General features: G+C 33.4%; 1 protein-coding gene across 1 annotated transcript in view; it reads left to right on the forward strand.

Annotated features, from left to right (window-relative positions):
• Positions 1-443: 443 nt before the first annotated feature.
• gab3 (GRB2 associated binding protein 3) overlaps positions 444-24,157 on the forward strand; it is a 48,977-nt gene continuing 25,263 nt past the window's right edge. Inside the window, exons 1-2 of the mRNA XM_056457600.1 lie at positions 444-575; positions 21,084-21,387. Of these exons, the coding sequence (XP_056313575.1) occupies positions 504-575; positions 21,084-21,387 (376 nt within the window). The 5' untranslated portion in view covers positions 444-503. The remainder of the gene's footprint in view (positions 576-21,083; positions 21,388-24,157) is intronic.

Consider the following 24,157-nt stretch of genomic DNA (forward strand, 5'->3'; position numbering starts at 1 on the left):
GGTTAACAAAAATAATTAATTTATAAATATTATTTAATTACTTCCTCCCACCCTTTTTCTTTCTCTGAGGTTTCAATGACAGATGGCCCAGTAAACCAGTTGAAATTCCCTTCAGCATTTTTCAAACTGACCTTGGGTTTTTACTCACACAGACGCACACACACACACATATACAAACACAAGGTCATGTGCTGGTTTGTTACAAGATACTAGAGGGAGGAACATCTTTTCTTCCTCCACCCAGAATGCACACACATACAGACAGTTCACTTGTACATACATGTCCTTTCACATACAAATACAAAAACACACAAGCTCTCTCCTCCCACCCTGTTTGTTCCTCCTCTCTCACACACACTCTCACTCTCTGGTCGATGCTGTGAGTTCCTCCTCTCCGTGTTTGGGGAGGGGGGGGTTGGGGGGGTGTTGAGCACAGGATTCTCTCTGCTTTGCTCTCAGTCTGCAATCAGCAACGGACACACACGCACACAGACGCAGCAGCTATGAGCGCAGGCGATGTGGTGTGCACAGGATGGCTCATAAAATCCCCTCCGGAGAAGAAGCTAAAGAGATTTGTGAGTACTGTGTCTGAGTGTGATGTATTGAGCCTTCGAAGCTGGTACTGCAGTATGATCCTCCGCTGTCAGTTCATGATCTTGTGTTTTTATAACACAGGATGTCTTTACTGTGTTACTCTGTGCTGTGTGGTTTAATGTGACTTGCATTTGAATACACACTATATGCTGACCTAACCGCTCTACTGCTCTGCCTGTCATTTTCAGTATTGGATATTGTTTAACTGTGCTGTGCAAGGCTGCAGTTTAATTCCTGGACTTTGTTATGTGATGCTTTGCACATGCTAATTCGCAGCTGTGTTTGTGCAGCATTTGTGTGTCTTTCTTGCACGTGGTTGTGCTGCTTTGCATTGCCACTTGCTTGTGTCAAATTCAGTGTGTGCTTTGTGACAAAGCAGTTCACCTGTGCTGAGACTCTAATACTGGCATTTAAAATCCATCTTAAATGGCATAATTCTTTTATGGAATCTAATTTTCTATTGCAGTTTACTATAGTATAAAAGTGACATGGGATTGTGCTTTGTCATGTAACTGCAGTCTCTTTGTTATTTGTCGATTGCAGAAATGCAGAGCGCACACTTTGTTGTCCTGTGCCTTTCCCCTGTGTTTGATCTAGCCTCCTCTCTCCTATTAGCATGTATCTGCAATCTGTTTAGCTGTTTGCTGTACTTAAATATGCAATGTTAGTACATACATTTTACTATGATCTTTTATATCTGATTGCATTTACTTACAACAATTTTCAACCAGAGGTTGATGTTAAATTTAAAAATATGACCAGAGAAAGTGCAAGTATGACATTGAAATAAAAGTGAAATTTAGACTTAGAAGGAAATTAAATAGCATTTTCAGTTTCAACACACTCAAGCTATGTTTTTTAATAACAACTTTACACTATGTTTACAGTGCACAATGTGCAGTTTACCTGTCCTGTTGCGTGCTTCTGAGATTTTGATCGCTTTGTTGTGATAATACTTTCCACTTCCCAGAATCTGAAATACAGTATAACTTTAAAACAGGAACTGTTCAGATAAAGCTGAAACTGTTTAAAGCAGTGGTCACACTTTATTTTGATTATCCGTTCGTTGAATTTAAGTTACATTGCATCTACATGCCAACTAATCCTCATTAGATTATAAGTAGACTGTTAGGTTGGGGTTAGGGACCCTAGTTAGTTGACATGTACTTGCAAAGTTTCTTATAGTCAGTTAAATGTCAGTTGAAGGAGCAGTATCAACAGATATTATGCAGACAGTCTACTAATACTCAAACGAACCATCGAAATAAAGCAGTAAACAGTAGAACACAGTTGTATTGTTTCTGACCTCAGTTTTGTTGTAAACAGGAGTAAGTCTTCATGGTAATCCCAACAAAACACACTACTGTATTAACAGTGTAAAGACCCACTGATACTAAGAATCGTAACTATAAATACAACTATATTAGCATTCACATCAAGAGAAGATAAAGCTCTGTTTATTATATGCATTACAGTTGTGTCATCGGTCACTATAAACCCTTAAGCTCTTTAAAGTTGGGTGTATTCTGATTGGCTGTCATTATTTTTACAGTTCAGCTAGCAAAAATAATCCAGAAAATTATTATTATTATTATTATTACTATTATTATTATTATTATTATAAAGGCCTGCCCAAGCAACATAGCTACAACTACATTAAGTTTTAACAATTGTTGTTGTTCTATGAGAATATATAGAGAAGTACAAATAACAGATATAACGATACAGGCGTCTGGTGGTATCACTTTCAATATGATCTTTCAAGCTGAAACACTGACCGTCAATCCAGATCCTTCCTACTTTAAAGAAACATTTCTTTAAAGATACTTTATTTGAATAAACAGGGTGATTTAATTCAATGGACTAACAACTAATGTTAACATTTTTGGTGTGAACAGACCTTGACTGACCTGCCTAGTCTCACGGAATTAGAATGATTATTAAAACTTTATAGTTATAGTCATTATCCTTGGTGTGAACTGCTCTTAAAATTGCTAAATTAAGCATTGAATCATTAGTCACATCACAGTCTCATGCAGATCTATTTGAAAAATAACATGCACAGAACAAGACTTTGAGTGAGTCAGTTTACCTAGAATTGAACATTATAATGAACTGGGTGGATAGATCTTAAAGTAATGTTTTTGAGCATATACTTTTTAATTTTACTTCAAATAGGCTGGCTGATTATACTTTTTTCTTCCTTTCTGTTTTGAAATCCCATCCAATGCTGGTGTTCTGAATATGTTGCTTTTGTTAATGCTGTTATAGTTTTCATTTTCTCATTTGTGAGGCAAAACAATATCTGTCTTATGAACAAAACTGAACAAAATCATAAAACCATAAAGACAAAAAAAGTTGAAAAAAAATAAAAATAAACGCGCATTGCACACAAGTAATTGCAACTTTACAGTCAAATATACATACACTACACTACCAGTCAAAAGTTTGGGGTCAGTTTTTTTTGTTCATGTTTTTTTTTCAAGAATATGATTCTGTTCATTAAGGCAGAATTTATTAAATGTAAAAAATTGTTAAATATTTATTAAACATTTAAATAACTTATTTCTTATTGTATGGAGTTTCAAATGAAATTATTACTCCTGTCATTATTGCTTTTATTACTATTACCATTAATAATAATAATAATAATAATAATAGTAATATAATAATAATAATAATAATAATAATAATATTAATAATAATAATAATAATAATAGTAATAATAATAATAATATTAGAGTGATTTCTGAAGGATTGTGTGACTCTGTTTTGGTTGCCAGTATTACTGTAAAATTTACAAGTGCACTGTAAATTAACAACTACAATTGTGCTGTAGTTTAATGCTTAGTGCACTTGTAAATTTTTGGGTGAACTATCCCTCACAATTTGGCATACAACACTAAGTACTAACATTTAATGCAATCTCTTGAAGTAGCTTTAGATGAAATATTACAGCAGTTCTAGATGAAATATGACATGTCAACATGTCAAATGCACCGCTGTCATTGGTAACTATCCATTAACTAATCCTTTGTAAATCGTTTGGCTAAACGTGTTTGAGCTCATATTTTGATTGCTAATATTTTAAGATATATAAGAACAAATAAAGAAATTTGAGTATACTGTATAACATGTTCACCATTTTTAACCACCATTTTGAAATAGCTTTTGTAGCTTGCTTAAAGGTACACTGTAAAAAATGCTGTAAAATTTACAGTATTACTGGCAATTTTGGTTGCCAGTATTACTGTAAAATTTACAAGTGCACTGTAAATTCCCAATTACAATTGTGCTGTAGTTTAACAGCACAGTTGTGATTGTTAATTTACAGTGCGCTTGTAATTTTTACAGTATTACTGACAAAATTTACAAGCGCACTGTCAATTCAAAATTACAATTGTGCTGTAAAACTACATTTCATCACAGCAATATTTGAGTGCAGGGGTTCTCAACCTTTTTCACTTCAGGGCTCACTTCTTTCTCCAATCAATTATTTGAAGGCCTATCTGTCAGATGTTTGTATGAAATGCTCATTTAAACCTTTTTATATTAACAAATATATATGTATTATACATTTGTTGTGTCTTCTATTATTTTCTATTATCTATTTTATAAAACAATATATAATTGTATTTCAATATAATGACATATAAAACTAAAACGATATAATAGACAGTATATTGCATATTAAATCTATATATATATTATAATTGTATATATATATATATATATATATATATATATATATATATATATATATATATTTATATATATATATATATATATATATATATATATATATATATATATATATATATATATATATTTGTTTTTTTTATATATATATACACAGAGTTTATGACAGAAACACCAGAAACAACACCTCGCTAAATCCTTCGGCATGCGTCTGTCCATTATAATATACTCACATGACATTAATTTCGACAACTATGCGGATTTTTTAAATAGTTTACACAAGAATACACAAAGAGAGACTTTCACTTCACGCATAGTTTGTGAATCAACAGACTTACGTTTACTAGACGAGATCATGAGTCTGTTTTTGAGCAGAGTTTGAAGTAATCAATCAGAGAACAGGAGAAAGTGCATTACTTCAATCATTTTAAAACAGCATATTCGTAATAAAATCCAAATATTATAGACAGTATAATATTGAGAGTTAATTTAATTCTTACGGCTGCGCCCACCGGTTGACAATCCCTGTTTATTGTAAGGTTCACCCAAAAATTCTGTCATCGTTTACTCACTTGTTCATAATCTACTTAAGTTTCTGTCTTCTGTTGAACACAAAAGAAGATTTCGATGTTTGATCATGTATTTTGTCATTTAATCGATGGGTCCCAGCAACCAGCATTCTTCAAAATATCTTCTTTTGTTTTTCGACAGAACAAAGAAACTCCTGAAAGTTTAAAACCAAATTAGCAAGAGTAAATGATGAGTTAGCTTTCATTTTTGGGTGAACTTTCCCTTTAACAGTTTTTCATAATTTGGCACACAACACTAACACTAACATTTAATGCAATCTCTTGAAGTAGCCTTAGATGAAATATTACAGCAGTTTTGATGAAATATGACATGTCAACAAGTCAAATGCACCGCTGTCACTGGTAACTATCCATTAAATAATCCTTTGTAAATTGTTTGGCTAAACGTGTTAGTGAGTTCATATTTTGTTTGCTAATACATGACAATTATATAAACAACACCCATCCAAAAATAGGTGCACATAATACCCAGAAGTTGATGATTTATATATACAAAATAGTATTGTTTAGTCTAATGACAACATGATTCGACACATAGATGAGATGTCAGGTTTTTGGTTGAGAAAGGGAAGAGCAGGGAGGACCAGCAGCTTGACACCACAAACCCTGCGCTCTCTATTTCGCTCTGTTTCTGTGAAATATGGGTGTGTTGCAAAACATGGGAAGTGTAGGGTGCCAGGCAGTTAAGAGTGACCTTGCATTCACAAATGAGTTGTGCTATCAGTGACCGCGCAGGCAAAAGTGGCCTGACTGCTATTAGGATGTGTAACCGGGCTGACTGACAAACAGTGCACATGTGTAAACAAGTGCGCCTGTAGTCTGTGTTTGTGTCATAGTAAATAGTTCAAGGCACTGCAAGAGGTGCAGGTAAACACTCTCTCTCTTTCTTTCTCTCTCTCTCACTTGTACCTTCTTTCTTTTTCTCTCACTCTCTCTTTCTTTGGTTTTGTGGCTTCATCATCATGTGAAAATGTAAGACACTGGGTAGAGGTGTTTTGTTACCAGTGTCTTTCTTTCTTTTTTCTTTTTTCTTTCTTTCTTTCTTTCTTTCTTTCTTTCTTTCTTTCTTTCTTTCTTTCTTTCTTTCTTTCTTTCTTCTTTCTTTCTTTCTTCCTTTCATTTGTACATTTTATCTTTCCTTTATTTTTATATATTTATTTAATTTCTCTTTCTTTCTTTCTTTCTTTCTTTCTTTCTTTCTTTCTTTCTTTCTTTCTTTCTTTCTTTCTTTCTTTCTTTCTTTTCATTTGTACATTTTATCTATATTTTATTTCATTATTTTATTCTCTTTCTTTCTTTCTTTCTTTCTTTCTTTCTTTCTATTTGTATATTCTACAGTATCTATCTTTAATTTCTTTATTTTTATATATTTATTTATTTTCTTTCTTTCTTTCTTTCTTTCTTTCTTTCTTTCTTTCTTTCTTTCTTTTGTACATTCTATCTTTCCTTTCTTTATTTTTATCTTCTTTATTTTCTTTTTCTTTCCTTCCTTCCTTCTTTCTGTCTTTCTTTTTTTCCTTCCTTCCTTTCATTTGTACATTCTATCTTTCCTTTATTTTTATATATTTATTTATTTTCTTTCTTTTTTTCTTTGTTTCTTTTTTTTATTTTTTATATATGTATTTAATTTCTCTTTCTTTCTTTCTTTCTTTCTTTTTACATTTTATCTATATTTTCTTTTGTTATTTTATTCTCTTTCTTTCTTGCTTTCCTTTCTTTCTTCCTTCCTTCTTTTTTATCTTTCTTTTATTTGTACATTCTATCTTTCCTTTATTTTTATATATTTTCTTTCTTTCTTTCTTTCTTTCTTTCTTTCTTTCTTTCTTTCTTTTGTACATTCTATCTTTCCTTTCTTTATTTTTATCTTTATTTATTTTCTCTTTCTTTCCTTCCTTCCTTCCTTCTTTCTGTCTTTCTTTTTTTCCTTCCTTCCTTTCATTTGTACATTTTATCTTTCCTTTATTTTTATATATTTATTTAATTTCTTTCTTTCTTTTCTTTCTTTCTTTCTTTCTTTCTTTCTTTCTTTCTTTCTTTCTTTCTTTCTTTCTTTCTTTCTTTCTTTCTCTATTACATTCTTTTGTACATTAATTTGTATTTTCTCTATCTATTTTTATTTATTTACTTTATTTCTTTCTTTTTTTTTCTTACATTCTTTTGTAAATTTTTTATATATTTCATCTTTTTCTTTATTTATTTTCTCTTTCTTTTTGTACATTTTTGTACATTTTTCAGACATTCTTTTGTATATATCATATATTATTTCTTTCTTTCTCTCTTTCTCTGTCATCCTATTGCTGTTATTCCTCTTTTGTTGCTCCTGCTGTCTGTAAATTAGAGAAGTACTCTGATGAGCTAACAGATAAATACATGTACATATGTAGATAAAATAGTTGTGTGGGTTGTACGTAGCAAAACAAACAATAAGGGAAGTTTACATTTAAAGTGCTGCAACACTTTTGTTGATTTTTAGTCATCTTTGAGCTAAAAATGCAATATTATACAAATAAAATACATTATTTTATCTTACAAATATCTGAAGTATATAGGCTATTAATTCATACGAGCTCATCGGACTGCATGTGTTTCAGTATAAAATCATTTAAATATTATGAATAGTTTTAGATGTGCTATATCATGGCACGCTGCAGGACACTTCTTACAAACACTTAGGCACATCAACTGACAAGTAATCACCAAAATTGGTTGAAAAGTGTAAATAGAGTGTACCTTTCAGCCACAGCACCATTCTTTAAGTTTACAGATATTTCCCTCATTCCTAAAACACAATGCAATATCACTCTTCATGCATTGTGATACTTCATCAAGTGTACAGTACTCATTTCAATCAGCAAGAAGTTAATTTCGAGCATTTTACATGGTTGCCAATGTCAGTTACTTTGATATTAAATATTGACAGATACTTTACTAATTTTTTTAAAAGGTAAGTGGTTGCAAACAATATATATGGGCTTAATTTAAACAAACAAATTAAAGTTCACTAAATCACTAAATTTAATTTGTTAGTTTAAATTCAGTCCATATAAATTGTTTGCAGCTACCTACCTTAAAAAAAATTCAGTAACTCCAATAAAAAAATGTTCAGGTGTAGATAAACTGTAGCTCATCTCTGAGTAAAGCACAGCAAATGGTGTTTTGTTTGTAAATGAATCAACTAATTCTGAATAGACCATGAAATGTTTCAGTGACTCCCTCAAAGAACGAAATTTGTTCCAGAATGAAGAAATCTGAGGAATACTGATAATATTCATTCATTTTCCTTCAGCTTAGTATTGCCATATACGGTTAAATGCTGTGCTGATGAACTGACTCCAGTTTGGGTTCCCATATTTCAAAAATCCTTAGACACAGGTATTGTTCCTAGTTTGTGGAAAAAAATCACAAATTGTACCTGTTCCTAAGTTGGCGAGGCCCTCTGAGTATAATGATTTTCGACCGGTGGCAGTAACATCTGTTATTATGAAATGTTTTGAGAAATGTGTTGTGTCCATGTTAAAATTAGAGGTTGCTAGTAATTTAGATCCTCTACAGTTCGCCTACAGGCAAGGTAGGGGTACTGAAGATGCAGTTAATAGTATTTTGCACTTGATTCTGAAGCACTTAGATAACCCTAAAGCTTATGCTCGGCTGCTTTTTATTGATTTTAGTTCCGCTTTTAATACGATCCAACCACATTTGTTAATTGGGAAGATGGAACAGCTGAACATAAACCCATGCATATGCAAATGGTATCTCTCATTTTTAACAAACAGAACTCAGGTTGTAAAGGTTAAAAACATCTGTTCAGATGAAAAGAGCAGTAGTACTGGGGTTCCACAAGGCTGTGTCAGTTCACCTATTCTTTTTACACTTTTTACAAATGAATGTTCAAGTAAGCATTCACAGAATTTTATTTTTAAATATTCCGATGACACAGCCATACTAAGTTTACTTTATGAGAATGATGATATTGGTGTTATCTATCAGTCAGAAATTAGTCAGTTCGTTGAGTGGTGTGATAGAAATAAGCTAAAAATAAATACTAAGAAAACAGTAGAGATGGTATTTGACCCAAAATGTATAGGTGACCATCGTCAAGTGGTTGTACATGACCATCGTATTATTCAGTCAGAAACTTATAAGTACTTGGGCATTTACATCGACAGTTCTTTCACATGGAAAACACACATTGAGTGGGTTTGTTCTCGTTTACATCAGAGATTGTATTTTTTACGGAGGTTGCGTCTTTTTGGAGTTGACAAGAAACTCATGATGTTGTTTTATAAAGCAGTTCTTGAAAGCGTTGTTAGATATGGTATCACAGTGTGGTTTGGCAACCTATCTGTTCAGTGTAAATCTAAATTGATGCATCTCTTAAAGACAGCATGGAAAATTGTGTTTCGATGAATATTTTAATCCTCAAGTTTTATATGAGAATTGTGTCCTTAATCAGGTGGAAAGGATTGTAAACGATCCAACTCATTTTTTGTTTCCTCATTACGAACTGCTTCCCTCTGGTAGAAGATATAGAGTCCCAAAGTGTAGGTTAAACCGTTATAAGAAATCCTTTGTACCTGTATCAGTGGGTTTATTTAATAAGAGTCTATCTTAATTACCATTATAAATTTTGTAACTGTTGTATTTTGTATTGTTTTTATTGCTTGTTTTAAGTGAATGTCTGCAGCAATATGGCGATGCCCATAACAAATTTCCTGTCAAGGACAATAAAGTTTTACTACTACTACTCTTATTTATCAGGTCGCCATAGTGGAATGAACCGCCAACTATTCCAGCATATGTTTTAGGCAGCGGATGCCCTTCCAGCCTCAACCCAGTACTGGGAAACACCTGTACACTCTCGCATTTACACACTCACTCATAAACTATGACCAGTTTAGTCCATCCAATTCACTTATGGTGCATGTCTTTGGACTGGGGTAAAACCGGGGCACCCAGAGGAAACCCACGCAAACATCGGGAGAACATGCAAACTCCACACAAAACACTCGAACCAGCAACCTTCTTGCCTTGAGGCGACAGTGCTAATCACTGAGCCACCGTGCCACCCATACTGATAATATAATAATAATAATAATTCCTAATTCCTTTTACACAGCACCACAGAGAAGCCATTTTGGCCAAGTTCAAGTCCTTTATTCCTGAATGAGGAAATCTGGAAATCAAAAACTGTACTGCATTACTACACCGTATGCCATTTCAGACTTTGCACATAGCATTATGGGAAAACATCTGAAAATGTTGACCATAGGTATAAAACGAATCGCATTGTTAAATGCAAGTTTGCATTCCCATTTACTCAGTATCTCCATTTCAGAGGACTCAAAAAGGCTCAATTTACCTGCAAAATACAAGACACACATGCAAACATTTGCTTGTTGTAAACAAGCTTTTGGGTCAGTTTCAGACTTCCCTTATGTGAAGGGTGCTGGGAAAACGTACCTCTAGTTCCTCTCTGACTAAAACACACACACATAAGGGGAAGAAAATATATCCATTCCGAAAGAAAGAATAGAGAGAAAGTCTTTGTTTGCGACAGAGGTAAATCGAGGCCATACCCTGACCCTGCAGCTCTGAGCATGCCCAGAACAATGTGTGGTCTCCGACAAATTCAGTAGAAAAACTGTGCCGACACTGCGGGAAGGATAACGTATGCGGTTAAGTGAAGAATTGCTAAGCACTTTCATGACACTTTGCTTATGAACTGCACATTTCTGTGGTCTCTTCAAAAACAACCAAGTGATTTCAAATTGAGTCATTTATTTGACACAGCACCAGTGCTTGTGATCAAACATTTGGGTTTTTCAACAGTAAGCATTTAATTGCTTATGGTTTCAGTTCACTCTTTGTCCACCTGATTTCTTGTACATCTGAATATTTCCAATCATAACAGACCACAAAGATGGAGATTTTTGCACTGCAAGCAGCATTTCAGCTAATGCAGTTCTATTACCATCTTCTGTGCATGCACTGTGCATAATTAATGAGGTGTGATTACTGATTTAAGGAAGTGTTTGTTGCCATTCTCCCCACTTTACTAATACTATTATTGATATTTTTTGTGCAGAATTTTGTTTAAAAAATAAATCTGTGTATTTATGTGGAATGATTTTAAAAGTATGGTCACAAAAAATGTAATATAATTAAATAAAAAAAGAACAACTTTAACTTATTTAATTAAGATTTATAAGACAAATCCAATTAGATCCACTTGTTCAGTAAACTCTAGCTAAACTAAAGTTTGTCATATAAAAGTCCAAAAAGGTTACTTTGTAAACTGTATTTTAAATAAATCATATAAGCATTTGCAAATTAGTTAATAAAATTACTGAAATTTATTTAAAAAAAAGAATAAATGTATATTTTACACACATCTACAAAAGTAAATAAATACTCACGATGGCCTAATAAAATCTGCAGATTCCATGTGGGCCTACTAATAAGTATTATTATTAACCCTCGACCACAAAAGATCAAAAGTGTCTTAATTTAATTTATTTTCTTAAATTTGAGATTTACATGTATACATCACCAAAAGCTGAATGATAAATGTGTTTTCCATAGACGTATGGTTTGTAAGGAAAGACCAATATTTGGCCTGAGATGCAACTATATGAAAACCTAGAATCTGAGGGTTCGAAATAAAATCTAAATACAGAGAACGCTGACAAAATTAAGTGCTTAGCCATACACATTACTAATAGAAAAGAAATTAGTTTTGATTTATTTACAGTAGGAAATATGTTGATGCAACATGATCTTTACTTAATGTTCTAATCATTTTTCTGGCATAATAACTGATCATTTTGGATTTAGGATTTAGGTCTGGGCTCTGGCTGGGCCACTCAAGGACATTCACAGAGTAGTTGTGAAACCACTCCATTGAAGCAGGTTTTCATTTAGGATGTCTCTGTACATTGCTGTCTTCATCTTTCCCTCTATCCTGACTAGTCTTCCAGTTCCTGCTGCTGAAAAACATCCCCACAGCATGATGCTGCCACCACAATGCTTCACTGTAGGGATGGTATTAGCCTGGTGATGAGCAGTGCCTGGTTTTCTCCAAACGTAATGCCTGGCATTCACTCCAAAGAGTTCAATTTTAGTCTCAGAGTATTTTGTTTCTTATGGTCTGAGAGTCCTTCAGATGCCTTTTGGCAAATTCCAGGCGGAGAGTGGCTTCCGCAGCCTATGCGTAGTCGCATAGCCCTCGCCGTGGCTGTTGGCGACGCTGATGCGCCCCTCTCAAAAATTATAACTACATGACGCAACAACGTGTAGTGCAAACCCTGTGATTGATCGGCTTGGTAGCGCTGACGAGTGTGGATTGAGGTAAGAGCCGCACGAGCCAGATGCAGCGAGAGTTTACAAGTGTCGCGTCCCGTGAAGGAGCTCTAGAACCGATGGTTCCCGCCTCTGAATAAGCGAGTTTGAGCCACTTGTACATTAAAGGAGTGTTCAGAATAAAACAAAACACCAGCGAAGAAACTCGACACAGAGGAACATAAACACCTATCGCCAGCTAGCATTTAGGAATGTTATTGCAGAGCAACACAAACAGCGTACAGAACTATAAATGCACGGCTACGTGCATTACATGTGCCATGTGTCACGCCGATCCCTCAACGCAAGAGTATAAACCAGGCTTAAGGCCCTTCTCCCCTGATCACTCAGCTTAGATGGCCGGCCAGCTCTAGGAAGAGTTGCTGGTGGTTCCAAACATCTTCCACTTACAGATGATGGAGGCCACTGTGCTCATTGGAACTTTCAGAGCAGTAGAAAATTTTCTGTAACCTTCCCCAGCCTTGTGCCTCTAGACAATCTTTTTTCAGAAGTCCACAGACAATTCCTTTGTCTTCATGCTTGGTTTGTGCTTTGACATGCACTGTCGACCCTGGGACCTAATACAGACAGGTGTATGCCTTTTTCATATCATGTCCAATCAGCTGAATTTACCACAGGTGAACTCCAATTAAGCTGCTGAAACATCTCAAGAATGTACCTCGGTAGTCAAAAAGCTCGCAGTCAGCTCACGTGTGATTTCGTGACCACGAATACATCATTACATGAAGACAGAAATTACATTTTAGGGTAAATTTTACCTCATAAATATAATATGTGACACTTTTAACGCCATTTGAAGGTGTCTGTGTTGCTGTGAAGACTTGTGCGACTGCCTTGCTTTTCTCCTGACCTTGAAAATATAATTGGCAGAATCATAGAAAAGCTGAATTAAGATCGTGTGTAGAGTCGAATCGAGATTGTGATCTTTTTTCGATTAATCGTGCAGCCCTAGCTGTAACATAAGAAAAGTGGAAAAAGTGAGTGCTATGAATACTTTCCGGATGCGCTGTATTATCTTTGCAGCAGTAGTGTGTTATATTCTCAGATTGCATGTCTGTGTATATACTGGCAGTAGCAGGTCTTGGTACTTGCTCTGCCATAATAATCAAAGCAGCAGCGGCGTAGCAGATTTATACCACCAAGAACAAATAGATCAACATTGCCATTTACATTTTCGTTACCATAGTAAATCCTGAGAGTGTTCATGACAAAAGTGGTTTTGTGGTCAAGGGTCACATATTGTTATAATTCTCATTCATTTAGTCAAATTACAACTTGACTTGAGCCAATGTATAAGGTGCATCTTATTTCACAGAAAATATCCAGCTTTGACTTTTTCATGTTCTTCTTTCATTTTCTACAGGGAAAAATATGTGTTTAATATGACTAAAATGGATAGATACCTCTCAGAATAAAGCAAATTAACTGTGGAAGCTGTGACTCTCATCTGACTGGATGAAAGTGTCAGACTTCTGACACTGCATTTTACACCTAATTTTACCTTTTGCTGTATCTTGATTTTAAAACAGTCTTGTCTCATAAATCTTTTATTAGGCATGGCACTGTTTGTCATGTTGTCACTTGGGTAAAAAAGTTAGGTTAACAAAAAAGTAAGACCAAAGTAAATGAAGAAGTTTCTTCTGCTGTTTTCTTGTTTAATCTGGCTCTCAAGACTCATGTCAGCACTTAGTCTGGATCTCAGAGAAGAGGAAGAGAGTTAGTCTTGTGACGCCAGAGGGACAGAAATCCTGCAGTTCTGTGGCTTTATTACCCATAATGCATTTGTGTGGATCATATTTGACATCTGTGAAAACAACCTCGAGGGAGGAAGTCAGGGCTTTCCTAATGATACGAGTGGGAGATTGTGACCTTTTATTAAATGTACTGTAAAAAAAAAAAAACAACTATGCTGAGAGATCTTAATGACACTTCACTGCTGCTGTGCTTATTCAATTATTTCGATACGTGAAGGCCTTTTAACCATCACAAGTTGCGTAAGAGCTGAATGTTGTGGTGAAATCTTGGTTAGAGAACGAAAACAACTCACTGAACAGAGACACTTCAACTTGAAATAACAGATCTGCATGATGTCACAGACAGAAGCAGGGGGAAAAAAGGACATACAAGTTGCCGATGTTTACGGAACGTTGTGGATCTAGGCTATCACGTTGAAAGCATGTGCGCAACCTTAAGGTCATGAAAAATGATGAGTTTTCTCTTTTTCACTGGAGTAACATTCACATAAATGGCACTACAAATGGGCTAAAAGCTAGTGAAATGACAGCTGGTGTTTGTTTTTCAAGTTTGTTTGGTTTGGGTTGAGACTGAGTACATCACACCAGAAAAAATGGCCTTAGCTAATATACAAAAACAAAATTATATATAATAATATATAATATATAATGGTCAAAGACAATAAAAAGGTTGTTCAAGCATTATATTTTTCATTTCATGTGCCCAGCAAATGTAAATAATGATTATGATTTTGTCATGGTTTACACACAACATGCCACTAACAGTCACAATCACCAGTGATCTAGTCCATACAGATCGCTGGAGAACTACAAATCTGCCACCAAAAGAACTACAAATCACATTTTACCTGTTCACACACACCTGTCCTGAATCACTCATGACGACACACACAGACACACAGCTGAAGCCCATCACTGAATAATTAACTAGCCTATAAAGGTACCTTTCTTTGCAACACACATCGCTGAGTCTTGTTTCTCCTATGAAGCGTTTTCCTTGTTTGATTTCCTGTGTTTTTGATTCTTTCCTTGTTCTGATTCGTTGCCGCCTAGCCTGACCTCTCACCTGTGTTTTGACTACGTTTACTGAATTACGCTTGGGCTATTGTTTTGCTCCTGTTTTCACCATTGCCTGTCTGACTACTCTTATTATTAAAGAACTGCACATGGATCCTCACCTCCGTTGTCTAGCGTCCCTCCGTTACAGAAACATTTAATTCAGTTTACGTACAGATTATAACTAATCTTTTTTTGCTAGAATTTACAGAAGACATCCAGTAAAATGTCATTCAGTATAACTATAGATTATAAAAAATGTTTACACTTTACAATAAGCTTTCATTAGTTAATGCTGGTTAATGTATTTACTAACATGAGCTAAGAATTAACAATGCTTGTACTGCATTTTATTAATTATAGTTTGTAAGATCCACCCAGTTGGTCCAATGGAGGTGTCCACTGGTGGATGAAGGTTCATTGGCTGTTCGGTCTTTCCAGTGTACAATGTTGATTTACTTCAAATTTAACTCATATCTGACTCCAATTTGAATATGAGGTGGTTTAGAATATTAATATATTTATCCTCCGTTTTATCTAACTCCAATCATAAAACATTAAGAAGATTATATCAATATATAATTTAGATAAATGTCTGAACCTTTTATCTTCACTCGTAACTATTGCATTTGTTCATTTGGGTGCTCATGTTGCTCAGAGGAATCGCCCCGGCCGATGGCGTCCCTCACGGTCACACTCTTGCCAGTCTTGAATATTAAACAGAGGTAGATTACTACTACTTTTAGATGGCCGCTCCCATGCTTGCTCATTCTAAAGTATTTTTGATTAATCCTCCTTAGATGTACACCCTTGAGTAAAGGCAATATCATTTCCAATCAGAGGTTAGGGCCATTATTTATAAATGTAACCGACCAGTGTACTCTATAATAATTTTGGTTTAGCCAAGCCCATGGTTTCCCATATACACTTAATTTAGAATAACATTACTTTCAAACAAGGGTCGGGTACCCTATCTAGGTTAGTTGTGCAACTCCTTGTTGTCCTAGACGGAAGTTAACTCCCTTTCCACCTAAGTACACTTGAATCAATATTAAGAGTCAGTCAGATCCCTAAAATACAATTAGTATGCCCAATGCTCCATCTCAACTGGATTTTAGTCCGTCTACTGACCTGACAGGAAGTGCGGAAACAGGGATACAGCGTAATCTACTAGAATGAATAATTACAGAGTAAGCAAAATATGTTCAAACATAACAATTTAATAGTCAGGTAAATATGTATTATGCCAATTATTCATTTAATTTATAAACAATCAATACAAGACATCAAATTCTCAAAGATAGATCCAAGATCAGAAGATGCATATCTGACTTCAACATATACATAGCATGGAGCGTGGAGCTCCATACTATGGGCTCATCTACCTTAAGTAGTAAATCCAAGAATCTCCTCGAGGAAAGGGGTGTGTTAAATAACAAAAGGCATTTGCATTTAGTGTAAGAGCTTCTGCTTATAGGAAATGCACACCCTTCACAGTGGTTCAACAGATACCTGAAGTTATATATCTATTGTTTTGATTATGTCTATTTCTGAGGGAATGAGACCATTGTACCAGTCGCACCGAGACATTTCAAATGATATCAAACATGATAGATAAAGTGACTTGGAATAATATAGAACATTCATATTTTGAAATGACCATTCTGTGTGAGTAGAGTGAAAAGGGGCTGAGTGACCAAGGGGTGTTTCAGTAGATGTTTTAAATGTAAATGGAGGTAGGGAGGGGAGCTAGTTTTCCTGCATTCCCACTTGGTGGGTTGTGGAACCGATTGTCTCTGTGTTTTCAGCTCATATTTGAATTGTCAAAGACATCAAAGTATTTGTGGTATCTCAAGTCTTACATAGTTGAATTTTTAATAATGCTTTATTATAATCCAAATTCATATTTGTTAACATTAATAATGTAAGCTAACATGAGTTACCAATGAATAACTTTATTTCCATTACTAACGTTAACAAAGATATATACTCTATATAAAATAAATGCTGTAATAAATACTGTAATAAATGTATTAATGTAAAGTGTTTCCAAAAAATCTTGTCAGACATATTCAGAATAAAAATCATTGATTTAATTTAATCATTTATTCCAGTGATTTTAATGATGAATTTTCAGTTTCATTACTCCAGTCTTCAGAGTCATGATCCTCCAGACTAATATTAATTATTGTTATTGTAATTATTATTGTTATTATTATTAGTAGTAGTAGTAGTAGTATTTTTATTATTATTATTATTATTATAATTATTGGTAATATTAATAAAAGCAAAAATGACTTAATAAATAAGTATTTAACAATTTAACAACCTTGATGAACAGAATAATTTTATTTAAATTATTAATTAAAATCAATGATTAAAAAAACTGACCCCAAACTTTTGATTGGTAGTATATGTCTCGAGGGTTTCCCCTGGTAAGAGGAGGAGATGGGGTTGAAGGGGGGATACTTTCAAAATCGAAATCGGTCTTATTGCTTGGATCAATCTGATTGGATTATTGCTGATTACAGATGAGAGACCAGCTGCAATCAATCATATTACATGCTCTTCTCGAAATTAATTCTCCAAAGAATTTGTAAAACTTCACGAATTACTACTGATTTCAACATAATGTTTTTAATTATTATTTTAAAATACATATAAAAGTGTATTATCAATTATTTTGTATAGTTTAATAAGTACATGTAGATGATGATGCAGAAATGATGATGAAGCATCCTTTGATTTTTTACAAAAGTTTAAAATAGCCTTTTTTTACCTCCATGCACATAAAATTAATTTACAATTGAATATGATGTTTTACATTTGAACCATAAATATCTTTACGACAAATTATATACATCTTACAAATGCTTCTTAAAAAAATGTTGTGGTGTTCATTTATTTATTTATCATCAATTTGTTTGATATTTTTATCCAATAAGAAAAACTGTCTTTCTTTTTACTGAGAAAGTTTTCTGCTTTGGTTTTTATAACAGCTTCTGTTACCTCATTGATAAAGGAAAAGAAACAATCATGTGCACAGGTGAATTCTCTGACAGATTTCACCTAAGGCAGGTACTGCATGCTCTTCACAGAAAATTAAAATAACAGCTAATAATCAGACATAATGACCAAACAACTCAAAGTATATGCATTTAGCTTATACGCTAATTACCACATGGCATGATGTGACAATGAATAACCTTTAATATCTCCTAAATAGAATAACAGCTTAATACATCTAATAGTAATAAGCATGTTTTTACAGTGATTACCGTGTCAAAACTGGATTTGTACTTTATGATAATGCCAGAAGATTTATACTGATTGACTTGGTGTTGATTGTTTACTTCTCGTAGCCATAGAGCATGGCCAACTTGTTTCTGCTGTCAGAGATTAATCTCTTATGAAGTAAGTTTGTAAGTCATCTTTGACTGGAAGCCACACCCTGCCCAGTTTAGACAGAAGTTTATCTGTAAACTTGTCTATGCTTTCACTAGCTTTACTGCGGTGTACAGTTATGAATGATTCACTGATACTAAATTCCACAACGCTATCAATCTAAATTCATTTCTGAAAACATTATTGGAATCACGCAGAACCTCGATTGATCAAATCAGTTTTTCAAAACGACATTATTTATCCACTTTCATTTTTGTGGTTTCATTTTTATTTTCAGCTAAGGAGGTTTTAATTCAGAAACGTTTGTTAGCATTGACACCAGTGGCCATTAACGGTATAGTCAGGCCAAAAATGCAAATAAACTCACTATTTGCTCACCCTTTACTTGTTCCAAACCTTTGAGTTTCTTTCCTCTGTTGAACACAAAAGCAGACATTAAGGAGAAAGCTAAAAACCTGTAACCATTGACTTCAATAGTAAGAAAAAAATATATCAATCAATGATTACAAGTTCTCAGCATTTTTCAAAATATCTTCTTTTGTGTTCAACTGGAGAAGGGAACTCGTAAAGGTTTGAAATAAGCAAAGGGTGAGCAAATGATGACAGAATTTTGAGTTTTGGGTGAACTATCCCAGTTAAATGGAGCATGCAACTCATTGAACATGTTAGATACAAAAGACGAAACATAATTCGATATCCTGACATATCTGGATTTTTGATTTATTTATAAAACTTGATCAACATGTTATATTTGCTATATGAAATGCAAAAAAGTAAAGATCTGTGTTTTAACACAAAAAAAGCAGATAGAAGCTTATAATGCCATCTAAAATCCATAATAAATCTAAAATACATGTGATACCTACAGGTTTTCACACACAACTTAATACTTAGTAAGCTGGAGAAGGGCTTGTTTTTTTAGGTTTTGTTGAAAGCTGTTCAGGCAAGTGATTAATACATAAACTGTAACACAGAGGTGCTAGACAATTTAGTTGAGGATCCACTAGCAGTTTATTTGTAAGATTACTCAGATAGGCAACGGTCAAACAGGAGCAAACAGATAAATACAGAGAAATCCAGAATCGTGGTCACAAACAGGCGAATGGTCAGTACAGGCGGCAAGGAATCAAAAAGATAAAACAAGGCAAAGGGTCAAAAGACGGCTAGGCTAGACAAGACAAGACAAAACAAGAAAATGCTTTCTAGTGCTGCAGGGTAACAAGACTCAGCAACTATAGTGTGAGTGAGTGAGGTGTATTTATAGTCCTGGAAATCAGTGATGACAAGCTTCAGCTGGTATGGCAAGGCATTATGGTAGTTGTTCTGTTCAGAACTGGAGTTTTCATAACATCATACATTGATTATAGCGTCATCATAACATCATATTAAGATCATATCAATGATCATAACATAAACAATGTAACACGTAGGCTTTTAAAATAAATCTTTCTGTTATTGTTACTTTGTGTACTCTTATTTCGCAATGAAAACCTCAGTTGCTTTGAACACAGATACCACATATTGTGAAAAATGACACTGTGGCAAGTTTAAATTGCACAATAATTCTTCTATTTTGATCAGTGTTGTTTTACTATTATTTTATTTACAAATTATATAGTACATATTATCATAGTGTTCACTGAAATTCAGAATTAGCCTTTATTTTTATATATATTCAGTTTTTATTTGAATTTTAATTAAAGTGCTTTTGACACGTTTTATTTTTTAATTTAAAGAAATAGTTTATCCAAAAATGAAAATGTACTCAGTATTTACTGAAGTGGTTATAAAAAAAACAACTGTTGCTGATGCAAGGGTCAGAGTTTTTCAGCCTTCTTCAAAAAATGTTTTGTGTTTAAACTTGTGAAGGTTTGAAACAAGTAAAGGGTGGTGTAAAAGATGACAGAATTTTCAGAGTTTGGGGTGATCTATCTCTTTAATATTTATATGTATTTATATGTTTTTTTTTTGAATACTTAAACAATAGCATTGACTTTGACTTAATATTGATTATTTTATTATATTCTTATTAATATCAACAGATGAACTGCTGAAATTCAGGCCAAGAAAGGACTCACAAATGTGTAAATACACTGTTAAGGATTTTTGTAAATTATACAGTATTTAGCTGTAGTATAAACTGTATTTTACTGTAAGTCAGCAATGCAGTATGTTACCGTATTTTAAAGTTCCATTGTGACAATTACTGTATATTTTACAGTAAAGATTAAATATGTAAAATAAATATAAAATACTGAAAATACATATACAGCAAGATAAATAGTGTTGTGAATGTAAATAATTTTTTTGTAATTGATTTACAGTAAGTTATTGGAGAGTTATTACAGTAAGTTACTGCTGCCAGTAACATGCTGTAGATTCTATAGGAAATTGTTAACAGTGTATAAAATAATGCAAAATGATCATTTTATATGAAGACTCATAAAGAAGACTCTTTTTTTCATTTTTTATATGAAAACTCATTTTATATAAAGACTGCTTGTGCTTTAAAAGGCAAGATCCAAAGATCAAAAGGCCTTCTTGACTTGATAGCTAATCCAATGTGAAGTGAGTGCCCAGCAGTACAAAGTTAATCTAATTCTCTCTCTCTCTCTTTCTCCCTCAGTCATGGCGAAAGCGATGGTTTGTTTTACGGAGGGGTCGGATGAGCGGGAATCCTGACGTTTTGGAATATTATCGTAGCAAGAGCTCTCGGAAACCAATCCGAATCATCGACCTGCAGGAATGCGAGGTCACCATCGAGGCAGAAGTGCGGCCTACGAAACGCCAGCATCAGAATCAGCACTTGTTCGTGGTCAAGACTGCAACACGCATCTTTTACCTGCTGGCCAAAACGGCAGAGGAGATGAATGACTGGGTGCAGAACATCGGACAGATCTGTACGTTTGGAGGACTGAACAGACATGCAGGTGAGTTCAGTTAAATTTTGTTAAGAGTTTTGGGAAAGCTTGTTTTAATAAATGCCGTTGCAGTAGCTCATGAAAGGATAAGGTCGTAAAAGTGACTGGAATGCTGGGTTATAGATCAGCAGTGTTGCTGCTAATATTATGGCTGTATATAGTGAGAAAAAGTCAGAAATTGATGACATGCTTGTGGGAAAGAGACTAAATATGTTGTGATTAGGGATGTCCTGATAGGGTTTTTTTGCCCTCGAGTACGAGTCATTTGATTTTGAGTATCTACCGATACCCTATCCGATGCATTTATAATACATAAAAAAAAGAATAGAGGATGTTCCTTTTTTTATTTAATTCACCTTATTTTAACATTCAACAGCTCTGTTAACAAACAGAGCACTTCTCTGAGGTAGCTTGAACAATCAAGTAATAAATAACATAAATTTTTACTTTTAGTGCAACAGTAAATATAAAAAAAAAATCTAATATTAAACAAATAGCACCTCAGCTTAAAATACCCGGCAGGCAATCCAAAGTTTACATATCTCACAGTTTGTTATGGCAATGTTGTCATCATCAACTTTATAATACCTCCAGACTGCAGACAAACTCACGCTTTCAGCTTCAAGCTGCTTCCGTGTTCTACTTTGACGGCATTTAACCAAAAGCGTCTCAAAGTGATGTAACAAAGTGATGTCATGATGCACACGTTGCTGTTTCTGTGTAAAGTCCTGAATGGGAGGTTACATCCGAATCCGATCTAATCTGAAACCGTTTGATCGGGCTCGATTTCCAATCACATGATCGGATTTAGACATCCCTAGTTGTGATGCCAGCTACATACTATAATACGATACATGAACACATTATTGTGTGTGTGTGTATGTATATATGTATATATATATATGTTATTTTTTTACATTTATTATTTACATTTTCATAATAATAATAATAATAACTTCAAATTTGACACGTAGATGTGAAAGTCAGAATAAATCCAGACTTTAAGCAATTTTAAAGTAACATAAAACATTGTATGAATAAATTAAATATCATATTCAAAAGTAGTTTTTATTTAAAGCCATAACAATTGTAATATTATAAAAAATGTATATATAAATCTGACAATATTATATTTTCATTTTTTTTAAATGTAATTTATTCTAGTGATAGCAAAGCTAAATGTTCTCAAATAAAACTGTACAATAATTCATTTATAAGTAATACATTTGAATACATTTAATTAAATAACATACTCAAAGACTATTTTTATTTTAAAAAAATGAAATATTATTACTATTTAAAAATCAAATAACATTATTTACTATTAAAAAACCATTTAAAATTGTTTTTATTTATTATTTTGGTAGCACTTCCCAATAAAGATCCATTAGTTAATGTATTTATTAACATGAACAAATAAAGACAAATACATTTATTACAGTATTAATTCATTTCAGTATATAATAAATTATAAATAAAGTTGTCCATTGTTAGTTCTTGTTAACTCACAGTGCATTAACTAATATTAACAAGCAAAACTTTGGATTTTAATAATGTAAATGTTAAACTATGATTAATAATACTTGTACAAGATTTACCATACTTAGTTCCTTTAGTAAGCACATTAACTATCATTAAACTAATGTTACCTTATTGTAAAGTGTGACCTTTATTTATTAACTGTAATTTGTTCTAGTGATTGCGAAGCTGAATTTTCTGCATTCTTTCTCAAGTGTTTAGAATGACATAATCCTTCAGAAATCATTGTAATACGCTGATTTGAAGCTGAAGAAACATTTCTGAAAATCTTACTATATATGTATTTAACTAAATAGCTAATGGAAATACAGACTACTAGTAGGGCTGCATGATATTGGAAAAATCTGACATTGTGATATTTTGTTTTTCTGAGATGTGTGTGTGTGTATATATATATATATATATATATATATATATATATATATATAAATATTGCGATATACTTTTTGGTTACACTTTATTTTATTTAAAACCATTTTGCTTCAATAAACTATTTTGCTCCTTATTAATAGTTATTAAACCAGTTTAGGTATTGAGTGGGATTAGGGATGTAGAATAAGATCATACAGAACATGTGCTTTATAAGTACTAATAAGCAGCCAATAGTAACATCTCAGTAACATGCATGCTGATAAGCAACTAGTTAATAGTAAGAATAGGTCCCTAAAGTGTTAATAAACGTATTAATTTTGATTGACGGGGACGATTCTGTCGGGGAGTGAATCATGCATTATGTAAACCTCAAACAACAAGCATAGATAAATGCAACAAAGCAAAGATAAACGTGAAACAAACAGTGCCTGCATTATGGTTTTGTATTGTAAATGTAAAAATTACAGTGCAACGTCAATTCAACATTGCATATCTTTGCGATGTGACACACATTGCGATATCGATACTGAAATTAGATATTGTGCAGCCCTAACTACTAGTACCTCAGTAGATGACATAACAAATACAAAAATATACATAATTTGAGGATTCTCAATATTAATTCCAGTTTTCAATATATTTATGCTCTCTTTGTTTGTTGTTGAATTACATGGACTTATAAGAAAGGTTCTAGACATAAGATAAAATCGGGAACACTCTAATAAGAAAAACGCCTTCTAATATTACCCATTTCACCACATCAGAACCCTCTATTAACCTAAAGATGGACATTCCTCTAACTGTAGTTTTAAAATGAATAAACCTAGACTGGAAAATAATTAACCACAGTATGTTTCTCCAGAGAGAG

The sequence above is a fragment of the Danio aesculapii genome, chromosome 5 (assembly GCF_903798145.1).
Source record: "Danio aesculapii chromosome 5, fDanAes4.1, whole genome shotgun sequence".
In the NCBI taxonomy this organism is placed as follows: Eukaryota; Metazoa; Chordata; class Actinopteri; order Cypriniformes; family Danionidae; genus Danio; species Danio aesculapii.